The 23,739-nt window shown below is 40.4% G+C and overlaps 1 protein-coding gene across 2 annotated transcripts in view; it reads right to left on the bottom strand.

Annotated features, from left to right (window-relative positions):
• Nucleotides 1–23,739, bottom strand: part of RND2 (Rho family GTPase 2) — a 385,775-nt gene that overhangs the window by 142,673 nt on the left and 219,363 nt on the right. For both annotated transcript variants that reach the window (XM_073608369.1, XM_073608368.1), the window contains exon 3: nt 16,659–16,768. In XM_073608369.1, coding sequence (XP_073464470.1) covers nt 16,659–16,768 — 110 coding nt within the window. The remainder of the gene's footprint in view (nt 1–16,658; nt 16,769–23,739) is intronic.

Here is a 23,739-nt window from a genome sequence, read left to right as displayed (position 1 = left end):
CTACACTCTCTGATCATTTATACAGAAGCAAGCATTACACTAAGTAATGTATTTTGCAACTAAAACTATTCCATACATCTGCACTAAATTATGTTCTCCTATTACACCCGATTACAGGGGCCCCAAATATGTGAAGGTTTTCTTACCTATTACAATGGTACTTATTGTACATGCTGTATGGTCAATAAACAAGAATGTGCATTTTATTAAAATATACATTTGCACTCATTTCCAGTATGTCATACAGTCTTAACATATTTTTTCCTATCCTCTTTTAATGATGTCCATCAGTCTTCCCTGCACCCTCTCAAGCCATTGTGATAGAATATCATTCTTTGCCTGGGAAAGAGGCCTTTGTGCACTTCACTTCTTTTAATACTTGAATGTCAAAAAATGTCAACAATTCTGTGTTTTTCTGTCAATATGGGGTGCTGTGTGTACATTAATGAGGAAAAAAATGAACTTAAATGATTTTAGCAAAAGGCTGTAATATAACAAAGAGTGAAAAATTTAAGGGGTTCTGAATACTTTTCCATCCCCACTGTATATCTGTAGTGTTTTCTTATCTCTCTCCAAAGCCCTAAGTCCTGTGTCTTTATGCTGCTCTGTTCTTCTGTTATCAGCATGATAACTTCTGACAAGTTCTCAGAGACAGGAGATAAAAGCAGCTGAAAATTTATGTTGAGGGAGGTTTCATATAAATAGATTAGCAGAGAGCTTTGTTCTTCTGCCAATGTGGAGGGGGTGTGTCTTTCCTCCAATCAGTTTCCTCCAATCTCCCAGTGTAAGCCAAGACTACACTGCTACTGCTGAATGAGAAAGTGAAAATTATAGCCCAATGTAAAAATTCTAAAGAATATACAGTATATGGCAAGAATCCACACACAGGTGAATCAGGAAGAGAAAATTCTAACAGGATGTGCACTTTCTAAACAGTATAGAAAGCTGAAGACAGCAGATATACATGTAAAACTTATATAGGGAGATTTGTTTCATCTCTGTGTATCGCCCAAGGCTGTTCACTTCCCTGGGTATATGTGAGGGTTTATATCCACTTTTACCATTTTTTTTACATGTCTTCAGTTACTTCCTGGTTTCCATGCTTAGGCAAATGTCATACATCACAGGAGACTTCAGGTGGGGAGAAGGGGACTTCTCAGCTAAGCTGTGCAGATGGATTCCAGGAAGTAAATGCTACATCAATCATCTGTCCTTACTCAAAATGGATGCAAGCCAGAATGCTAGGGATGCCACCCCTTAAACAACCCTTAAACAATCAACTTACCAAGAGTGTAACTAAAAGTACAATCAGAACACAAACAAGGGTTATGTGCAGGTATCCAAGGAGACCTCAGATGTTTCACTCGATCAATGCATTAAGTGTTATCATCACAGCAATAGACATGGCAAGGTCATACCACAAGTTCAAAAATCCAGAAGTTGGCTGCATGGAGACTATGCAATTATGCGCTTAGTTAACTTATGGGACAACTATGCATGCGCAGACCTGGATTCCCCTTCTGGCATCTGCACAAAATAGACTTAGTGCAATTAGGAAGTTACTAAAATAAACATCAATATTGATAGTTATCAGCCAAGAACCAACGCTACTATAATGTAGGGTACATAATACAAAAAAACAACTAGCAGACATTAAAGGCAAACTGTCCATACTTTCATTTATACACTTTTTATTTCAATTTAAGAAGTCTGTATATTTCATAGAAATTCACTGCTGACTGTTGAATGGCAGATAAGCAATCTGTACAAAAACTTAATGCCCCTACAGTATTACTAATTATTAATTATAATTATCATTAAGATGTGAGGCAACAGACCTAGTGAGCACACTTCACACAAAATGGTGGGCTGATTAACAAAGATCTTTGGCTGACAGCCTTATGACCCTACATAAACAGTAAAGAGTATGCATCTGCATTAATCCTACACCTGCAAGAGCAAACCCATCCACCATAAAAAGTTGGTAAGGAGGTACACACTATATGAGAGGCTGGGTACACACGTAGCAAAATGCTGCTGAATCGCCCGAATTTCAATACATGTGTACCGCTGTCAGTTGAACAGATGCCGATCTAACAGTCCAGCTGGAAAGCCAGCATTTGATCAGCACTTGCAGCCAATGGCTGCAGCACTGATCTGTGTATTCTGACAGGGGGAGAGCCCCTACCATCAGAATATAAAAGTACAGTGCGGGGCGATCCCTGCATCCACATTGCCTGTGTGGATGTGGGGATCCATGAGTTTTTTTCGTTCAACCTGTTGGTGGAACAACAACAACAAATAACTGTGTGCTCTGCTTAAGGAATTGGAATGTGAAAAACATTTGTGATCTTGTGGACCAACCAGGAAGTGGCTTTTTGGGGTTGATGGCCTCCTTTATTTAAAAATAGAGCAACATTCCTTACATTCCCATGCAGGGGTTTCAGTTGCACACTGTACTTAAAGCAAAACATCCTCTTGGCTATACAGCATCTTACCGCAGGCTACACAGCTGTCAGTTGGATGAGGAAAAGGTTCTGCACAGCTGCACTCAACGTCAATGCCTTTATTAAAAATGTAATAATCCAAGAAATACAAGCCACAGAAAACAACGATATACAGGAGCTGACTTATTTCACACTTTCAAAAGTGTTTATTCATACACTGATCTACGTTGAACATGTGACCAAACCTGTGAATAAATTGCTCTAATTAGAGTTAACTAGTGTTTGGCCACATGTTCAACATGGATCAGTGTATATATTGCAGTTAATGTTTGTGGTTCCTTAGCTATAAATAAGCACTTTTGAAAGTGTGAAACGCGTCAGATCCTTTATTTCCTTGTTTTCTGTGGCTTGTATTTCCTGGATTATTAAAGCGGGGGTCCACCTCTCTATCGGTTTTTTTTTTTTTTTGAGTTCATTCACAAACTTTTCTTCTCAGCATTACATACTCACATATTGTGTGTAATATGTCCGCCTGTGTCAGATTTTGTCGGAAAGAATAACTTATATTATTCACTGCAGGCGGTTTCCATCTTCATTGTGGGCATTTGAAGCCCACAAGCATTTATTTCCTGGATGTGGTGAATGCTGTGCTCCCAGCATTCACCGCTCATTCCCGCACATGCTCAGTGGCATCCTGGGAAGCCTGAGACTAGCTCCCAGGAGTCTGGGAGAGGCTAGAAACACGCCTACTCCCACGGGAGGAGAACCAGGAAGTGCAAAGAAGAATAGAAAAATAAAAGGTAATTACGGCGATTTAAATTTTTTTAAAGGCATGTCAGCATCTAGGCAAGGAAGAGAATACATACAGATATTGTTCAAAGTTTGGGTGGAACCCCGCTTTAATTTCATTTAAAAAAGGCATTGATTTTGAGTGCGGCTGTCCAGAACCTTTTCCTCATCCAATTGTCTAAGCTTAGCCTGCATCTTCTGTTCCTATTCTGAGGAGAGCTACATTTCCAGACACCCTTCCTAGAGCGGCATCTCCCTTCCCTTTACACAGCTGTCAGGCCAGTCCACGACACACCAGTGTTCTCACGCTGCTCTCTACAGCACTGTAACTCCAACTTGGTCACTGGACAGGGATCTCTTGTCTCCTGGGTGGAGTACACCTGTCTCCTAACGGAAGCTCCAAACTATACACAGGCCTGTGGTTATCCTGCTGGTCTACATCAAGACCTTGACACTGGGTTGTAGGCTTCTTCCCTCCCGTAGCTCTTTGAAGCCAGCAAACTCCAGAGCCCAACCCGGGAATTACCAAACCTGGAAAAATCTAAAAAAACACCTTTCTCCACTCAAATTGATATTCATGCAAATTGTAAGTCACTTTTGCCTAATTTTACTTAATGGCAGGGGCTAGCAATGTCTCACATTGTAATGACTAACAGGTTGGAATAAGTGGTTATATTTAAAAAAAATAGCAAATATTGGGTTTGCAAGGGGTGTTTAATAAATTCACATACATGCTAGCAATTGGTGACTTTGTGTCCTAGGATATTGCTTTATCACATTATATTTAGGTCATTATCTTTATCAGGTTATATTATGTCAGGGCTAACAGTATATTTTTTGTTATTGTGTTAATGGAGTTGTGTTTTGGTCCCAGAATATAATGAAAGAGTATTAAGGAAGCTAAGTGTACATGTTCATCAAATGTTTAACCTAATACAGAACTGTGGTACCTCCAAAGATGAGGAGAAAAAAATAAAACAAAAAGAGACAGAGGCCCTAGGAGAGTTCCTTATGGTGTAGCAGTTTGACAGATAGTTGGATGAAATATGTGATGAGAAGGTAAAATAAAATGGTGTACTCACATCTGTGAGGTTGCTGAGCACCCTAAGGGGGGATCAGACAACCTGGAGTGAAAGCCTGCAGGGAATAGGACTGTCCCTGCCAAAAGTAAAGTTGTTCTTGATGCTCGGTGGGGTGATCTGGACGATCCTATGCTCTGCAGTCTCAGCATTACATTGTGAACTTCACAGTAAGTAACCTACATACCTAGGTACATAGCTAAATAGTAGGTGAGGTTGAAAAAAGACACGAGTCCATCAAGTCCAACCTATGTGTGTGATTATATGTCAGTATTACATTGTATATCCCTGTATGTTGTGGTCGTTCAGGTGCTTATCTAATTGTTTTTTGAAACTATCGATGCCCCCCGCTGAGACCACCGCCTGTGGAAGGGAATTCCACAACCTTGCCGCTCTAACAGTAAAGAACCCTCTATGCAGTTTAAGTTTAAACCTCTTTTCTTCTAAAAGTGGCCACGTGTCTTATTAAACTCCCTTCTGCGAAAAAGTTGTATCCCTATTGTGGGGTCACCAGTACAGCATTTATAAATTTAAATCATATCCCCTCTTAAGTGTCTCTTCTCCAGAGAGAATAAGTTCAGTGCCTTTCCTCATAACTAATATCCTCCAGACCATTTATTAGCTTTGTTGCCCTTCTTTATACTCGCTCCATTTCCAGAACATCCTTTCTGAGGACTGGTGCTCAGAACTGGATAGCATATTCTAGGTGCGGCCAGACCAGAGTCTTGTAGAGTGGGAGAATTATCTCTTTATCCCTGGAGTTAATCCCTTTTTTAATGCATGCCAATATTCTGTTTGCTTTGTTAGCAGCAGCTTGGCATTGCATGCCATTGCTGAACCCATCATCTACTAGGACCCCCAGGTCCTTTTCCATCCCAGATTCCCCCAGAGGTTCTCCCCCTAGTGTATAGATTGAATTAATATTTTTGCCACCCAAATGCATTATTTTACATTTTTCTACATTAAACCTTATTTGCCATGTAGTTGCCCACCCCATTAATTTGTTCAGATCTTTTTGCAAGGTTTACCTACATTTACCTACAGAAACATTTGAAGGAATGTTGGGGAAAAACGTGACAAAACAAGGAAAAGCTCTGTCCCATGCATCGTGACAAAACAAGGAAAAGCTCTGTCCCCTTTCACACATGCAATATGCATACCCACAATATCTGTTGCACATGTATGCAACAATGTACCCCCAGAATATACAGGCTTCACCCCCACAACAAGCCATCTCATATGCAAGCTGTGTATCTAATGTTTCTCCTTACATTTGCAGCCATTATACCTACAAGTGCCTTATCACGTCTGCAACCACTCCAAACACCCACAACAACAAATACCCCTCACATGTGCAGCCTGGGCCCCCACTAAGGTGTCCTTTTATGAAAGTGCGGTAAAATACCGCTTTTCAGTTCTCAGGCATTCTCAGAGGAGATCGCTCTCCTCTGAGTGCCTGTTTATGAAAGTGTGTAGATCGCTTCTCATGTTGAGTTGAGGAGCGATCTACAAACGCCGGGAACTCCTGAGAATGGCTCCTCTCACTGTAATCTCGCGTGATATAGCGGGATTACAGTATGAGGAACCATAAAATACAAAAGTTTAACACAAATCAGCACACATTATTCCCCAACATATTAATAAAATAATAAAGTTAAATTCCCCCTACACAATATACATTAACCTAATTATAAAAAAAACATTGTTTTTATCAATATTTAAAGATCATACATGTCCCTATTTAAATGTGAATGGTGTATAGTAAATGAATGTAATGCACATATGTAATGCAGCTATACACCATTCATATAAATGCAAAATACATTTATAATCATTAAAAAAATAATTTTAATAAAGTATACAAGTATAAATATTTATTAATAAATTAAAGTAAAATATATTTCATTATAGATAAACATAAAAATTGATAAACTGGTGCGATGCGAGAACACTGCGAATCCACTGCGGGTTCCCGCATCGCACCGACTCGCATGTCAGTTCACACTGCCATATGCGAATCGCTGGGGAGCGTCAATACATTGTTAAGGACACCCCCAGATCAGCTTGCATATCGCACTGCGAACTGACAGTTCGGACATGAATCGGATCGCATATGTGTGAACACACATGCGATCCGATTCTGGTCCGAACAGAAAAAAGGGTCCTGTGCGTGTTTGCACCGAATGCGGTGCGATATCAGCCATACTATCTGTACAGCTGATATCGCACCGCACAGACATCGCATGTAATGTGAATGGCAGTGTGCTGCAAATAACATGCGATGCCTGTGCGATGTCCGGCATCGCACAAGTGTGAACTGGGCCTAAAAGTTAACACCCCCAAATCAGTTCGCATATCGCAGTGCGATCTGCAAACTCGGACAGTAATCGAATCGCATGGGTGTGAACACCCATGCAATCCGATTCTGCTGTGGACCAAAAAAAGGGTCCTGTAAGAGTTTGGTCCGAGGGCAATGCAAATTTAGCAATACTATCTGTATGGCTGAAATCGCATCGCACAGAGATCGGATGTGATTTTGCACTGCGGTGCGAATCACATCCGATCTCGGACACCGCAGCAGTGGGAACTGGCCCTAAATCATATTGCATTTGCACCAAAATGGTACAGGACCCTTTATTTGGTCCGCACTGGAATCGGATCGCATGGGTGTGAACACCCATGCGATCCGATTCCTGCACCATTACATAGTTCGCACTGCGATCTGTGAAATGATCTGGGGGTGTCATTAACTTTACATTGACACCCGCAGTGGTGCGCAGATGTCAATGTAGGTGCGATGTGAAAACCCGCACAGGAATCACGCTGGTTCACGCATCGCACAAGTGTGAACCCAGCCAGAGACGTGAACATCTAAAAAAAAAAAATATATATATATATATAGCTATATATAGATACATATATATATATATATGTATCTATATATAGCTATATATATATATATATATATAGATGTATATTTATATATATATATAGATATATATATAGATATATATATATATATGTATGTATATATGTATATATATATATATATATATATATATATATATATATATATATATATATATATATATATATATACATACATACATACATACATATATATATATGTATATATGTATATATGTATATATATATATATATATATATATATATATATATATATATATATATATATATATACACTATAAATTCCTATCCTGCTGGTTTTGGGGTGTGTAATGGTGGGGAAGGTGTGCTCTGACTGTTTGGTGAAAGAAAGAAGTCAAAAGACTTCTTTCTTTCTCCAGAATATCAGCCAGTTTCAGGCTTCTCACTCTGATTCTCCACTTCTGAAATGGTGAATCAGAAAGTGAGAATTCTGTCACAGATCGCCAGTGAGGTGTGGAGATCGCACCTTCATAAACTGGCCGTTTCTGTGAATTCTCACTGTGCTGAGATAATCAGCGGAGAACATGTTCTCCGCTGATTATCTCAGTTTCATAAACTGGTAAAGCGCTGAGATCAGCGGTGAGACTCGGGATCGCCGCTGATCTCAGTTTCATAAAAGGACACCTAAGTCCACTTCACATGTGTAGCCTGCACCCTGCACTTTTACATACAGTACGTGCATCGTCGCATATTTAAGCTGGCCAAACACTAGTGGGTTTTCAAACAAACGTCTGATCAAACATTCGTACAAAAACTCTCAGTGCATTCAACAGATGTAAGTAAAAGTACTAAAAAAATTTCATTTGGTTTTTAACATTTAACCTTTGCAGTGAAGCGCAAGGCAGAGTGTTCCAGTGCTTTGGGCTCTTGATTTGCTAAAAGCTCAGCTGACTTCAGGAAGCTGCTGACGCAGATGTTCCCAGGGCAGGAAGTGAGGGGAAATCTCCCCAAAGAGGACAGAGAGCAATAAAAAAAAAATCTTCCACACTATCCAAAACTGTGAATAATGCTGATTGACTTTGGTTTTAATGGATAAAAGAAAGGCTTCTCTAATACAATTCATGAAAGAGGTCTGGCTTTTAAGCTCACCTGGATACACGATTTAGTAATTATATCGAACATTCGGTGAGAAAAAAAAAAATGTAGATTTCTCAATATATTGTACAACTGGAAGAGGGGGATGCTTGCCAGCATCACTGATAAATGCAGTACATTGCAACATTATTGGAACAGATTTATAAAATCTGTTAGGCACCCTCACACAAAGTTTAAAAATTCCTTTATTTATTTTTTAAATAATTTTGACATGCTTTGTACCAGAAATATAGTTTCAGTGTCATTAAAAAGTAGTAACATTAGGAATTTTAAACCTTAACACTACTCAAAGCACAATTGTTTTTTGTTTTTAATTTTTCATCATTTTGTTTTTAGATTGACAAAACAGGTAATATGTTTCCTTTTTCTTGTATTTCCTATTTACTGCAAAAAAATAAATTCTATGCATACTTAAAGTAATGACAAAATTACTGCTGAATCGATAGGCTAATAGCCAAAATGTAAAAATTGCTCTAGTCCATAACTGGATTTATACTTGCAGAATCTTAAGTCAGATAACAATTAAATACTGTATTTATTGGCGTATAACACACTTTTTTCCGCTTAAAATCAGGGGAAATCATGGGTGCGCGTTATACGCCGATCCCCACCAAACTCCACTGATTGTGAGATCGCGCCGAGATTCACATAGCCGAGTGTACTCAGCTCTTCTCAGCTCCGCTCACAGTCACGCCCAGTCCCGCAATTGGACCTGTGTTATGTCCATCAAAGGGCGGGACTGGGCGTGACTGTGAGCGGAGCCGAGAAGAGCCGAGTACACTCAACTATGTGTATCTCGGTTCCACCCAGTCCCTGCGATCTTGGCTGTGCTCGCTCTTCTCCGCCGAGTCCCTGCGATCTCGGCGGCGCCATATTTAAATCTGGACAAGGCTGCAATGGACACTGGGGGCAAGGCTGCACTGGGGCAAGGCTGCAATGGACACTGGGGAAGGCTGCACTGACAAGGCTGCAATGACAAGGCTACAATGAAATAAGTGGGCATTTAATTAGATGCCCACAGCATGGGATTGTGGCAGTTAAAAAAAAAAAAAAAAAAAAAATTTGTGTTACTGTCCCTTTAAGGTTAGTCATGACAGGACACGAGTTTTGCGGGCGGGAACAACGTGACTTTGGGCGGGAAAAACACGTGTTTTCAAAAGTTTGGGCATGTGAGGAAGGGCTATATAAGACCCCCGCATTAAGGCGCCTGTCAGAGTGTGACCCGGAGTGATTTGGCGAGCTCCACAGGCTGTAATACCAGAGCTATAATACAGGAGCTCGCCTATCACGTGAGGTCATGAAGACGCTATTGCGGCAGGTCTTGGAAAGAGCGGCGTCGGAAGGAGGGGAAGAATGGCTGAAGAAATGCTTATCCGAATTTACAGCGGAGCCGGCGCCGAACATAGAAGCAGAAGGTCTCCTAATATATCCTGTTGTTGAAGAGAAAGATGGTGAGCCGGTGGTATCGCCTATTACTCCCCCCTCTCCCAGCCAGACTGCTCGCCCCAGAAGGATTCAACGCAGCTTACCTACAGAGCGTCCGGTATTCTCTGGAAAATCGCGAGAACATGTAGAGTCCCGCACGCGCAGTGAAGAGGTGGATGTCGGTCATGCGCAGCTACGTAGTGGGCAGCGCGTGCGCAGAAAGAAGAGGGCCTTCTCTCCGTCCCCTGCGCGTGTCAACGAACGGAGAGAGCAATCGTGGAAATCTCCGCCTACGGATAGGTTTTCTCTTTTTTCTTTACAGGTCCCCCGGGAATCCACATCGGAGGTTGCTATGCCAACGGCGTCGCAAGCGTCTAGGCTGTCTCAGCTGGACTCCGCGATGGCTCCTCAGAGGACAGCGCACACGGAAACCGCTGCGGGGGCTGATTCACAGAACAATAGTGCAACCAGCGATATTTCTACTAGTAATCTTGCTCAGCTTGGTGAGTCAACACAACAACTTTTGTTTTCACAGTTAATTAATTCACTTTCTAAATTCACTGAGTCTTTAAGCAATCCTAATTTTTCTGCTCCTGTTTCCTCGCCTGCCAGTGTTTGGGCTAGTACAGTTAACATTAACAAGCCTGTAGATTGCAATGCTGCTGTACATAATCCATTAATTAGTAATGTTACAGAGAATACTGCTATATCACCTGTTTTATCACATGTTCCTGAAACATGTTACAAAGAAGTTTTACCCTGTGATATTTCACCTTTGGGTTTTCATTTAGCGCCACATATAAAAGAAAAAATTTGGAAAGGTGAGTTTATTGATTTGTTAACATTGCTTCCTAATAATCAAGATTTTATACAAAAACATGATAAAAGAGCTGAAGAATCTTTGGATAGGCGTCGAACAGCACCAAAATCTTTTTACAACTGGTTACAGGCCTTCTGTATCTTTTCGGCTGTGCTTGGTGAGAAGTTCCCGGAAAAATGTAGTGGTTTGTTCCAACATCTTGAGCATATTCTTGAGGCTTATAAAAATTTTGGAGGTTTTGGCTGGTATAATTATGACGAGTCATTCCGCCAAAAATTAGCTATTTATCCTACGTTGAAATGGGGTATGAAGGATGTAGGATTATGGTTAAACCTTATCCTTCCGACCAAACCAGTTTTCAATAAACAATCGCTTAGTGCTCAAAATGTATCTACTGTTTATAAAAAAGGTGTATGTTATGCTTTTAATGAGTCCCAGTGCAAATGGGCTACTTCGTGTCGTTATAAGCACGAGTGCTCTTTTTGTTTTGGGACTCACCCATTATCAAAATGTTTCAAAAGGACCCATTCCTATACTCCAAAGAGGGACAATTCCAAAAGCATTCACACCAGTGAAGCTGGAAAGAATGTATCCTTGGCTACTGCTATATCCAGACAAGGTGAAAGCGGAAGTTTTAATTAACGGTTTTTCTTTTGGTTTTCAGCTACCAGTTTTTACTGGTTCGGGTTGTAAGATAGTAGATAATCTTAAATCTGTTCAAGCCCATAGTCAGGTAGTTAGAATTAAATTGATAAAAGAAATTTTAGCAGGCCGAATGGCAGGTCCTTTTCTATTCCCTCCTTTCAAGAACTTCCGTATTTCTCCTTTGGGAATAGTTCCAAAGAAAGAACCAAATTCTTATCGATTGATACACCATCTTTCTTTCCCCAAGGGCAATTCCCTTAATGACGAGATTGATACGGAATTAGCATCTGTGACATATGCTACATTTGATGATGCCATTGCATTAATAAGACAATTTGGCAATGGCGCTTTATTAGCAAAATCTGACATTCAATCTGCGTTCAGGCTATTGCCTATTGCACCGGAATCGTTTAATTCCCTGGGTTTTTGTTTTGAAGGAGCCTTTTTCTATGACATGTGCTTACCTATGGGCTGCTCATTATCTTGTAGATATTTTGAGACTTTCGCTACATTTTTACAGTGGGTAGTTATGCACGAATCTGGCTGTGAGGGCATTATCCATTATCTGGATGATTTTCTTTTTATTGGCCCTCCAGACTCGCCGATTTGTGCATTATTATTACAGTTATTTTTAGCCATTTCAAAATTTTTTGGCATTCCTATTGCTCTAGAAAAAACTTTTCTTCCTGCACCAGTCATGGAATTCTTAGGAATTAAAATTGATTCTAATTTGTTCCAGTATGAACTTCCTTTATTAAAGATTTCTCGCCTTCAAAATTTAATTTGCTATTTTTTACGTCGGAAAAAGGTTTTATTAAAAGAACTGCAATCTTTTTTAGGGTTATTAGCGTTTGCGTCTCGCATTATGCCCGTCGGCCGCATTTTTCTAGGAGATTGGCATTGGCAATGTCTGGTCTAAAATCACCTTTTTCGCACGTTCGCCTTACTTCGGATCTCAAAGATGACCTTTTGGTTTGGTCTCAATTCCTTATGGATTATAATGGTCGAACCTTTTTTCAGGAAGAATTTGTTTTTTCTGCCGATATGGAATTGTACACAGATGCTGCAGGATCATATGGTTTTGCAGCTATTTGGCGTACTCACTGGTGCTGTGGCTCTTGGCCTCAATCTTGGGTTAATACAAAGGCAACAAAAAATATTGTTTTGTTGGAATTATTTCCCATTATTGTGGCTTTTGAGATTTGGGGAAAATATTTTGCTAATAAGAGGATTTTAGTTCATTCAGATAACAAAGGAGTGCTTTTTGCGTTAAATTGTCTCTCTTCAAAATCACTTTATGTGATAAAGCTTCTGCGTTATTTTGTCTTCTTATGTTTAAAATATAATATTTGGGTTAAAGCAAAATACGTTCCTGGAAAACATAATGTAGTAGCTGACGCATTATCTCATTTCCAGATGGTTCGTTTCAGACAGTTTTTTCCGGAAGCGGATCTAGTCGGTCATTCTTGCCCAAGTCACCTGTGGGATTTGATCTAGCCACGGTTTTTTCTGCTATTCAATATTCTGTGGCTCCTAAAACATGGACTGAATATTCAGTTGCATGGAATAGGTGGCTGTTGTTTAACGATGAATTAGGTTTCTGTGGTTATGATCCTACAGAACAAACGGTTTTGGCTTTTCTTTGTTCACTTATGCAACAGAAGCTATCTTTTCACCATATTAATAAGAGTATAGCAGGAATTTCTTTTTTCTTAAAATTTTATAATTTACCAGTATGTAAAAGTTTTTTCTCTGTTCGTCAGGCGTTGAAAGGATATAGGAAAAAGACTTTTACACCTGATTCCAGAAGGCCAGTTTCATTAGATCTTTTAAAAAGGCTTTGTTTAGCAACACTTTTGATTTGTAGTTCCAAATATGAAGCGTTATTTCATTCAGCTTTCGTTCTGATATTCTTCGCGGCGCTTCATATTTCTGAGCTAGTTCCAAATAATAAGAAGGGTCTTTCTGGTTTAAAATTTGAAGATGTTTCAGTTTCCTCAGGTGTTGTGAGGATTTTTATTAGTAAATCCAAGACCGACGTTACGGGTAAAGGGCACTGGCTAACGTTGCATGCTTGTGGCGATCCTATTATTTGCCCTTATAAGGTAATTTCAAATTATCTTTCCTCAAGACCGTCATGTTCAGGTAATTTTTTGGTTCATTTAGACCTTTTTCCCCTCACAAAATTTCAATTTTCCGCTATTTTTAAACAATGCTTGTCTCATTTAAGCCTTTCTCATTTAAAATTCTCAACCCATTCGTTCCGTATTGGAGCAGCCATGGAAGCAGCCAGATTGGGCCTGGATGATGCTATTATTATGCAATTGGGGAGGTGGGAATCTAATATCTATGTTCGTCCTAATTTATCTCTCTAATTTTAGGTGAAAAGTTTTTCGTTTGGATAATTGGACACTCATTTGTTCATTGGGCCCACAAAAGAGCATGCAGACGCTGTTATACGTCCAACTTATCTTTTTCTCCTGCATCTTTTCGAATTCTTTGGAAAGGTATTCGTGGGTTACAATGGACGAATCTTAACCTTCATCTTTCAAATTTGGCTCAGTTATGGCCCAATCCTGCAGTTATTATTTTACATTTAGGTGGCAATGATGTGGGTAAGATAAAAAAACGTTGGATTTAATTTTTATGATAAAAAATGATTTACATCGGATACAGCTCTCTTTTCCACGCACTCGGATAATTGTTTCCGAGATGGTTCCGCGTCTTATTTGGTTATCCTCTTCAGAGAACAAACCTTTGGAGAAGATCCGTAGACGTGTGAATCATTCTATTGCAAAATTTATGCCTCTTTTAAACGGCTTTTCATGTAGATTTAGAAGGAGGTTTTTCAGGCCTTTATAGACAAGACGGAGTTCACTTGTCGGATATTGGTCTAGATATTTTTAATTTGGGTTTACAATCTATGATTGAAATGGCCGCGGTTATGGGGTAGGCCGTTTTTTTGTTTTATGGAAACAAAAATCGGCTGGTGGGGACTTTGATGTTTTTATTCAGTGTACTCGCTCGAGTTCTATGACTGAGCGAGATATTAATGGATATTTAAAGTTTTAATTTTAAATTATTTATGAATTTAAGGAATAAATTAATTAATTTATTTATTATTATACCAATAAAATTGCCGCGGCCATTTGTATTACCAAAAAAAAAAAAAATATATATATATATATATATATATATATCATTTATATATGATAAAGATTTAAATAAATTATATGAGTTAATTCTTTGTGTGGTCTAATTTATTATATATATATATATATATATATATATATATATATATATATATATATATATATATATATATATATATATATATATATATATATATATATATATATATATATATATATATGGTTTAATGAATATTATTTATACGGCCTACATTCCCATGAAATAAGTGGGCATTTAATTAGATGCCCACAGCATGGGATTGTGGCAGTTAAAAAAAAAAAAAATTTTGTGTTACTGTCCCTTTAAGGTTAGTCATGACAGGACACGAGTTTTGCGGGCGGGAACAACGTGACTTTGGGCGGGAAAAACACGTGTTTTCAAAAGTTTGGGCATGTGAGGAAGGGCTATATAAGACCCTCGCATTAGGGCTCCTGTCTGAGTGTGACCCGGAGTGATTTGGCGAGCTCCCCTCCCCCCCACCCTGTCGCAGCACTTTTATGTGGTTTGTCACCCTTGGATCAAGGGGGGACTTTGATGTTTTTATTCAGTGTACTCGCTCGAGTTCTATGACTGAGCGAGATATTAATGGATATTTAAAGTTTTAATTTTAAAATATTTATGAATTTAAGCAATAAATTTATTTATTTATTTATTATTATACCAATAAAAGTGCCGCGGCCATTTGTATTACCAAAAAAAAAAATATATATATATATATCATTTATATATGATAAAGATTTAAATAAATTATATGAGTTAATTCTTTGTGTGGTCTAAATTATTTATTATATATATATGGTTTAATGAATATTATTTATACGGCCTACATTCCCATGGACACTGGGGCAAGGCTGCACTGACAAGGCTGCAATGACACCGACAAGGCTGCAGATGGACACTGATAAGGCTGCATTGATGGACATTTAAATGTAATTTTTTTTCTTAAACTTCCCTCCTAAAAGTTTTTTTCCTTAAAATTCCTAAACTTGGGGTGCGTTTTATAAGCCGGCGCGTGTTATACGCTGATAAATACGGTATTTGATTTACTATGTTGATTAAAAGGAGCAGTATAGCCAAGGCTATTTTGGCTGTACTTGTTCTGTAGGTCACAGGAGTGCACTTAGTCCTGCACTCCGGCGACCTGTTTTCAGCTGACAGTGGGCTACAGCCCGCTGTTGGCTGACATCACAGGGATGGTTCAGGCTCTGAAAAGATCCAACACACATGGTCAGGATCCACCCAAATGCCTAGACCAGTAGCTGGCTCTCAACAATCTGCTGAGAGCCTGAGCCAGCATCTCCTTCCCCTCCACAGCCCAACGCTCCAGTCAGTGCTGGAGGGGCAGAGCAGAGTGCCGGTGACTGACAGTCATGGCTCCCTGCTCAGAGAGGAGGGGGAGAACTGAGCGATCAGTGTTTGATCACTAATTTTTCAGTGCAGAGGCGGCGGGGGACAGGTGCAGCATCAGATCAATACTGCATCCACCTAGGTGAGTATAAATTTTGTTTTTTTAAAGCGGGGTTCCACCCAAATTTTGAACAATATCTGTATGTATTCTCTTCCTTGCCTAGATGCTGACATGCCGTTTAAAAAAATTTAAATTGCCGTAATTACCTTTTATTTTTCTATTCTTCTTTGCACTTCCTGGTTCTCCTCCCGTGGGAGTAGGCGTGTTTCTAGCCTCTCCCAGACTCCTGGGAGCTAGTCTCAGGCTTCCCAGGATGCCACTGAGCATGTGCGGGAATGAGCGGTGAATGCTGGGAGCACAGCATTCACCACATCCAGGAAATAAATGCTTGTGGGCTTCAAATGCCCACAATGAAGATGGAAACCGCCTGCAGTGAATAATATAAGTTATTCTTTCCGACAAAATCTGACACAGGCGGACATATTACACACAATATGTGAGTATGTAATGCTGAGAAGAAAAGTTTGTGAATGAACTAAAAAAAAAAAAACGATAGATAGGTGGACCCCCGCTTTAAAGTCCATACTTCTCTTTTAAATATATGTATAAAAAAATTATAATAATCTTTGTGGGGTTTTTTTTGTTTGCCTCACAGTCAGAAACCAAATAATTTAAAAACCAGTTCCAAAAATGATTTTCTGCTACCAAAGTTCATCTGTACAGACAAACACAAGCCAGTATTAATTTACTGAAACAAGTTAACATTAACAACTGAGAACGTTACAAATAATATGAAAATGTATGCTTACCTTTTTTAAAACACTGTCTAAAGTTTCTGGCCGGCTTATATCGAAACAAATAAGTACAGCATCAGATTCTGGGTATGCCAGGGGACGGACATTGTCATAATATGCTGAACCTGTAATGAGGAAAAACATAAGGCAATTCAAGTACAAATCTCTAAATTTGTAATTAAACGACAGAGATTATCTTTATTTCATTAGTCGCCACAAAGCAATAAGCATCAACCCCTTTCCTTTACTAAAAACATAAAAGCTTTCATTAACCACTTGCAATTTAGAAATTTTTACATACATGTTAAAATCAGCATTTTTTAAAAATATTTTTACATACATTATATATTTCCTGAAAGCATGAATCAGAGGTCCTGAAGAATAAAATGGTGGTTGTTGCAATTTTTTATGTTGCAGATTTGCACGGCCATTCATTAAATAAACATTTTCAGGAAGAAATACACTTATATGAATTTTATTGCACACAAACATAATATAATACCCATTTATTTGTAAAATATAAGAGTGATGTTCCAGTGAGTAAATGAATACCAAACATGTCAAGATTTAAATTTAAACAATAAACTATCGTACGCAAAACAGTCCACAGGTAACACTTTAAAAGCCTTTACAGATTATCATTTTAGAGTTAATCGCAAATTATGGCCCTAGAATTATTGTTCTCACTCCAACATTTCATATATTTGCATCAGAAATGTGAGTTTGCATTTGTGTGTATGCGAGAGGGAACTGGGGTGCTTTTAATTTTTTTTACATTATTTTTGTTTTACATTTCTTTTTTTTTTTTTACACTTTTTATTTATTTATTTTCATATAACTCTATTGCTATAACTCTATTGTTAACAAGCCCCCTTTGTGATTGCTTTGGGCAGTGCCGAGTACTCTTTATGGGGACATCAGGGACCCCTTTTAGACCCCTGATGTCTCTTCTGCCCTTCAAAGTAGTTGATTGAAGACAGATCATTTTTGATCAGCTCCTTCCCTAGATGTACAGCCAGGAAATGATGACTAATAATAGGAGGAATAGCCATCCGTTTAAAGCCAAAACATTGGAGAGTGAAGGCTGCTTGTATACAAAGCGAATATACCATCTTGGTCTTGTGAGGAGACAAAGGAGGGGTGCACAGAGTGGTGGATTGCACATGAAGCACTGAATGGTTAATGCACAGAGCACTTTTTTAAAACACAAGGGACAAATATATGGACTATAATTTTATTGGATACTTTTAGCACTTTATAATATACGAATTAACTTGGTTGGACACTTACAGCACTTTATGATACAATAATTGATTATTTATAGCACATTATTATTATGAATTGTTTATTTTTGTATTATTAAGTAAGATTCTAAAATTGATCACTAGTAGCACTGCACATATTTTACCTTAGTAACTGGATTACTCCCTTTCAGTAAGTAGCCATTCTGCAGGCGGCCACACTAAAGAAATTACACTTGCTTCGGGTTCAACACACATTAACGGCTAGTTTACACTTGCTTCAAAACATGGCTTCGGACAGGCTTTGTTAAAGCTCTCTGAACGCTAGTCAGAGCTCCTGTCACTAAATAAAATGGTTAGCTTACAGTCCTGTTTACACATTGCTTTTGCTTTTCTTCGGCTTCGCTTAAAAAAATATACCCCATGTAGCTTTAGTGGTGCATCAAAGTGTCTTCAGAGCCTCCATAGAAGTCTATGCCAAAGCTTGCTTGAAGCCCCACTGAAGCCCCACAAAGCCTCATCGAAGCCCCACTAAAGCCTCATCGAAGCCCCACTAAAGCCTCATCGAAGCACCAAGCAAAAGCAAGGTGTAAACAGGACTGTAAGCCAACCATTTAATTTAGTGACAGGAGCTTTGACTGGCTTTCAGAGAGCTTTAACAAAGTCTGCCTGAAGCCATGTTTTGAAGCAAGTGTAAACTAGCCCTTAGCGCAGCGTTCATAGTATAGAGTTCCTAAATATGGTAGCTGCATTCTAGAGGCGTAACTAGAACCTTCAGGGCCCCGGTGCAAGAAACCATGATGGGCCCCCCTTCCATCCAAGCCCCGGGCTTCCAATTTTGGGAGAGTGTCCATGGACATCCTCCCAAAACTGTGCTTCCTGCATGACCCCTGGGACGTGCATCCAGCGCAATCACATTGGCCCTTTACCATGTGATCAGCTGATCACATGTAAACAGACTTGCCGGTTATCCACAGCCCTTTCCTCAGACGCTGTGTCTGTGTGAGGAAAGGACTGCCGTTAACTGTCAAGAATGTCAGTAAATTGTTTACACTGATAATCAGTGCCCCAATCATCAGTGCCATCTATCAGTGCCCATCAGTGCTGCCTATCAGTGCTCATCAGTGCCTTCTATCAGTGCTCATCAGTGCCTTCTATCAGTGCCCATCAGTGCCTTCTATCAGTGCTCATCAGTGCCTTCTATCAGTGCTCATAAGTGCCCATCAGTGCCTTCTATCAGTGCTCATCAGTGCCTTCTATCAGTGCCCATCAGTGCCTTCTATCAGTGCCCATCAGTGCCTTCTATCAGTGCTCATCAGTGCCGTCTATCAGTGCTCATCAGTGCCTTCTATCAGTGCTCATCAGTGCCCATCAGTGCTCATCAGTGCCTTCTATCAGTGCCCATCAGTGCCTTCTATCAGTGCTCATCAGTGCCTTCTATCAGTGCTCATCAGTGCAGTCTATCAGTGCTCATCAGTGCCTTCTATCAGTGCTCATCAGTACCTTCTATCAGTGCTCATCAGTACCTTCTATCAGTGCTCATCAGTACCTTCTATCAGTGCTCATCAGTGCCTTCTATTAGTGCTCATCAGTCAGTGTCTTCTATCAGTGCTCATCAGTGCCTTCTATCAGTGCTCATCAGTGCCTTCTATCAGTGCTCATCAGTGCCCATCAGTGCCTTCTATCAGTGCTCATCAGTGCCTTTTATCAGTGCCATCTATCAGTGCCCATCAGTGCTGCCTATCAGTGCCTTCTATTAGTGCTCATCAGTGCCTTCTATCAGTGCTCATTAGTGCCCATCAGTGCCCATCAGTGCCTTCTATCAGTGATCATCAGTGCCTTCTATCAGTGATCATCAGTGCCTTCTATCAGTGCCCATCAGTGCCTTCTATCAGTGCCCATCAGTGCCCACCAGTGCCTTCTATCAATGCTCATCAGTGCCGTCTATCAGTGCTCATCAGTGCCGTCTATCAGTGCTCATCAGTGCCTTCTATCAGTGCCCATCAGTGCCTTCTATCAGTGCTCATCAGTGCCCATCAGTGCCTTCTATCAGTGCTCATCAGTGCCCATCAGTGCCTTCTATCAGTGCCCATCATTGAATGCTATCAGTGCCCATCACGGTGAATGCTATTAGATCCCATCAGTGCCGGACAGCACGGCTCTGAGCGGAGATCGTGTGTAATATAACAATAGCACAAAGAGACACCGGCGGCGGCATTAATGTTCTATTTGTCGGTCCTCTCTGGCACGGATGAGAGAGGACACACAGCTGATCTCACGGCACCCCCTTCTCCCCCCTCCCCCTCCTGTGTGAGCTCTTTAGCTTCACACTAGACTGCCCATGGAGCACACAGAGGAGAGGGGAGGGGGGAGAAGGGGGAGCCGTGAGATCAGCTGTGTGTCCTCTCATCTGTGCCAGAGAGGACCGACAAATAGAACATTAATGCCGCCGCCGGTGTCTCTCTGTGCTATTGTTATATGACACACGATCTCCGCTCAGAGCCGTGCTGTCCGGCACTGATAGGATCTAATAGCATTCATTGTGATGGGCACTGATAGCATTCAATGATGGGCACTGATAGAAGGCACTGATGGGCACTGATGAGCACTGATAGAAGGCACTGATGGGCACTGATGAGCACTGATAGAAGCCACTGATAGAAGGCACTGATGAGCACTGATAGAAGGCACTGATGAGCACTGATAGAAGGCACTGATGAGCACTGATAGAAGGCACTGATGGGCACTGATGAGCACTGATGGGCACTGATGAGCACTGATAGATGAGCCTTCTATCAGTGCTCATCAGTGCCTTCTATCAGATAGAACATTAATGCCACCGCCAGTGTCTCTCTGTGCTATTGTTATATGACACACGATCTCCGCTCAGAGCGTGTGTGAAGAGCAACCCCGCTGGGCCCCCCCCCCCACAGTGGCGGAATGCCGGGCCCCGTCGCAACTACAACTGTTGCGACCCCGGTAATTCCGCCACTGCTGCATTCATTTTTTGGGGTTTTTTTTTGGCTTTTTCCTGGTGATCTGACCAGGAACACATTTCTTGACTTAGGGTGTCTCAATTCTAGATGGAGGAGCAACAGAGACACCCTTGGTCAGCAGCATTGTCAGTCTGGGGAGATGGTATTATTAGATGTACTAGCAGATTTAGATGGACTTGACTAAAAAAATTAAAGCTAAACTCCAACTAACACTTTTTAAGCAGTTACAGCAACAACTTTTTTCCTTTTGGGATAAACTTTTTTACATAAATGAATAAAAGCTGAGCATTGTAATCACCCTTGTCAGTATTAAATGCTTTGTTTCAACCCTCTAACTGCCACTTTGCTGGGCAGCTTGGTTTGTTAACCACTTCAGTCAAAATCACATACCTGTATGTCATTTTGGTGATGCCTGCAGCCGGAACCGTTTTTTAGAGCTGGCGGTCAGCTTTCATGTGATAACAGCCGATGCGGCTAAGCAGCCGATGCGGCTAAGCAGCCGCTCAGCCGTTATCACAAGCAGGGAGACTAAAGTGACCAGCCGGTACGTCCGCTAGCTAGCTGGAGTCCCGAACAAAGCCAGATTCGGCTTTGATCGGGTTTCCGATGTAAAAACCCGGAAACGTCACTTCCGGTTTACTCTGCTGCCAGCGGCGCCAATTTAAAAAAACTTATAGTATTCAAAAAACGCAGATTTTGGCGTTTTGAATACTTTGAAGTGCAGTGGAGGGGTTTGGGATCTTCTAGACCCCAGATCCTTCCATAAAGAGTACCTGTCACTGCCTATTACTGTCACAAGGGATGTTTACATTCCTTGGACAGCAATAAAAGTGATCAAATTTTTTTTTTCTTTTATAAAGAACAGTGTAAAAATAATTAAAAAAAAAAATGGAAATAAGAAAGCGATCCCGTCCCCGTGTGCTTGCGCAAAAAGTTTTTTAAGCGTCGCCTATGGAGATTTTTTAAGTACCGTAGTTTGTCGCCATTCCACGAGTGCGTGCAATTTTAAAGTTAGGTATCTGTGTATTCTTCGTAACATTATCCTTCACATTCTACAAAACAATTGGGCTAACTTTACTGTTTCAGTTTTTTAAATTCAGTGAAGTGTATTTTTTCTGAAGAAACTGTGTTTAAAAGACCGCTGCGCAAATAGTGTGTGACATAAAATATTATAATGACCACCATTTTATCCTCTAGGGTCTTTGCTAAAAAACAGAAAATTTAAATACTGACACATAATCACACACATAGGTTGGACTTAATGGACTTGTGTCTTTTTTCAACCTCACCTACTATGTAACTATGCATCATACTTAGCGTAATTTTCCTTTCCTGACGCCAATCCATGGCAGCATACTAGTGATAGGCTCCGCCTTTCTCCCCTCCCTCAGGACCAATGAAATAGCATAAATTAAAGGCCAGTTAGGTTCTTCCCCATTCTTCGTAACTAGCTAGATACCGAAACGCACAAGGGTGGGTCCGTATGCTGCCATGGATTGGCGTCAGGAAAGGAAAATTACGCTAAGTATGATACAATTTTCTGTTTTCCTGACGCCACCATGGCAGCATACTAGTGATACATTTCCTAGCTGACAGGGTGGGTTCTACTTAACAAACCAAAATAATTATTTTATATATATTATATATATATATTTTCAAATGTAACAGAAGACTGAACAGTCATTCCTCCGAAGCCCACTGATGACAAGGCACCCAGATCTATTCTGTAAAGGTATGCTAGGTAAAGCATGCCACTTTCTTGTAGAATGAATCCATAGATGCCTTCAACTGGGCCGCCTATGAGGCCTCAACCCCTCTGGAAGAGGATGCATCCTACCACTGAAGGAGGCTCATGACCCATTTCCCATCTGCACAACTAATCTTGCTAAAGTCCAGGAGGCAACCTTTCTTGCCTGATGAATTCCATCTGGAACAGTGAAAGACATCATATGAACTGAAAAGAGTAATTGTGGACAGAAACTTCTTTCAAGCTCTGGCAAATTTGTGTGGTTTTCTTGCTTGAACGTCTGGAAAGTTAGGCAATGGACAGATGATTGATAGATGGAGGGCTGTCGCTACCTCTGATATAAGCTGAACTACAGGATGCAGCTTTACTCCTGTAACAAAAGCAATATGCTTTTCTAAAGCTCTAAGGGCTTGAAACTCAAACTGACTTCTGTTTGACGATTTGCGCTAAATACTGGTTAGTAAGCGATGTCTAAAACCGAACACTGCCCTGTTGGAGTAAACAGTTGAAATAAACCCCAACAGCATCGAAATATTTTAATTGTGAAGATTCTCTCTCGTGGTTGACGAAACCCCCTGACTATCTTCAAAATTTTGCAAACTAAAGGGCCTTTGGCCAAATGAAACCTTGTTCTTGCGGACACCTGCAACCTCAAAAGAGTATAGGGTAAGGTTCATGCCCAATCTGACCTACAAGAAGACCAGAACAGCTGCCACCAGAGGTGCAGTAAGAATAATATCTTGACACCAAGTAGCTCCAGATCTTCCCCTGGTGCAAGGAAGCTAAAATCATTTGCAGGCTGCGCCCCCTCCTCAGGAGAACTGAGAGGATGAGTGATCCATGAGGCAGGTTGTTCTGCTAGTGGCTAGACCCGCAACAAGGGGGCTGGCTAGCTAGAGTAATTACAGTGAGTTTAAAACAAAAGTTTTGTGCCACCTTATATGTAATAAAGGCATTCGGTATTACCTGTTAGCTACAAACTTCAACCAGGCCGACTTCACTCACCAGCCTCCTAGGCATAGGCACTGTGACACAGGTCCTGTAGGACTCTTGTTGTGTTGCTGCGTCTGGGAAAGTAGAGCTAAGACGTTTTCCTTGGAACCTCTCTCCTG

Source organism: Aquarana catesbeiana, linkage group LG12 (assembly GCF_042186555.1).
Source record: "Aquarana catesbeiana isolate 2022-GZ linkage group LG12, ASM4218655v1, whole genome shotgun sequence".
NCBI classification, from domain to species: Eukaryota; Metazoa; Chordata; class Amphibia; order Anura; family Ranidae; genus Aquarana; species Aquarana catesbeiana.
Note: the sequence above shows the minus strand (reverse complement) of the source record. Positions and strands in the feature narration are given on the sequence as shown.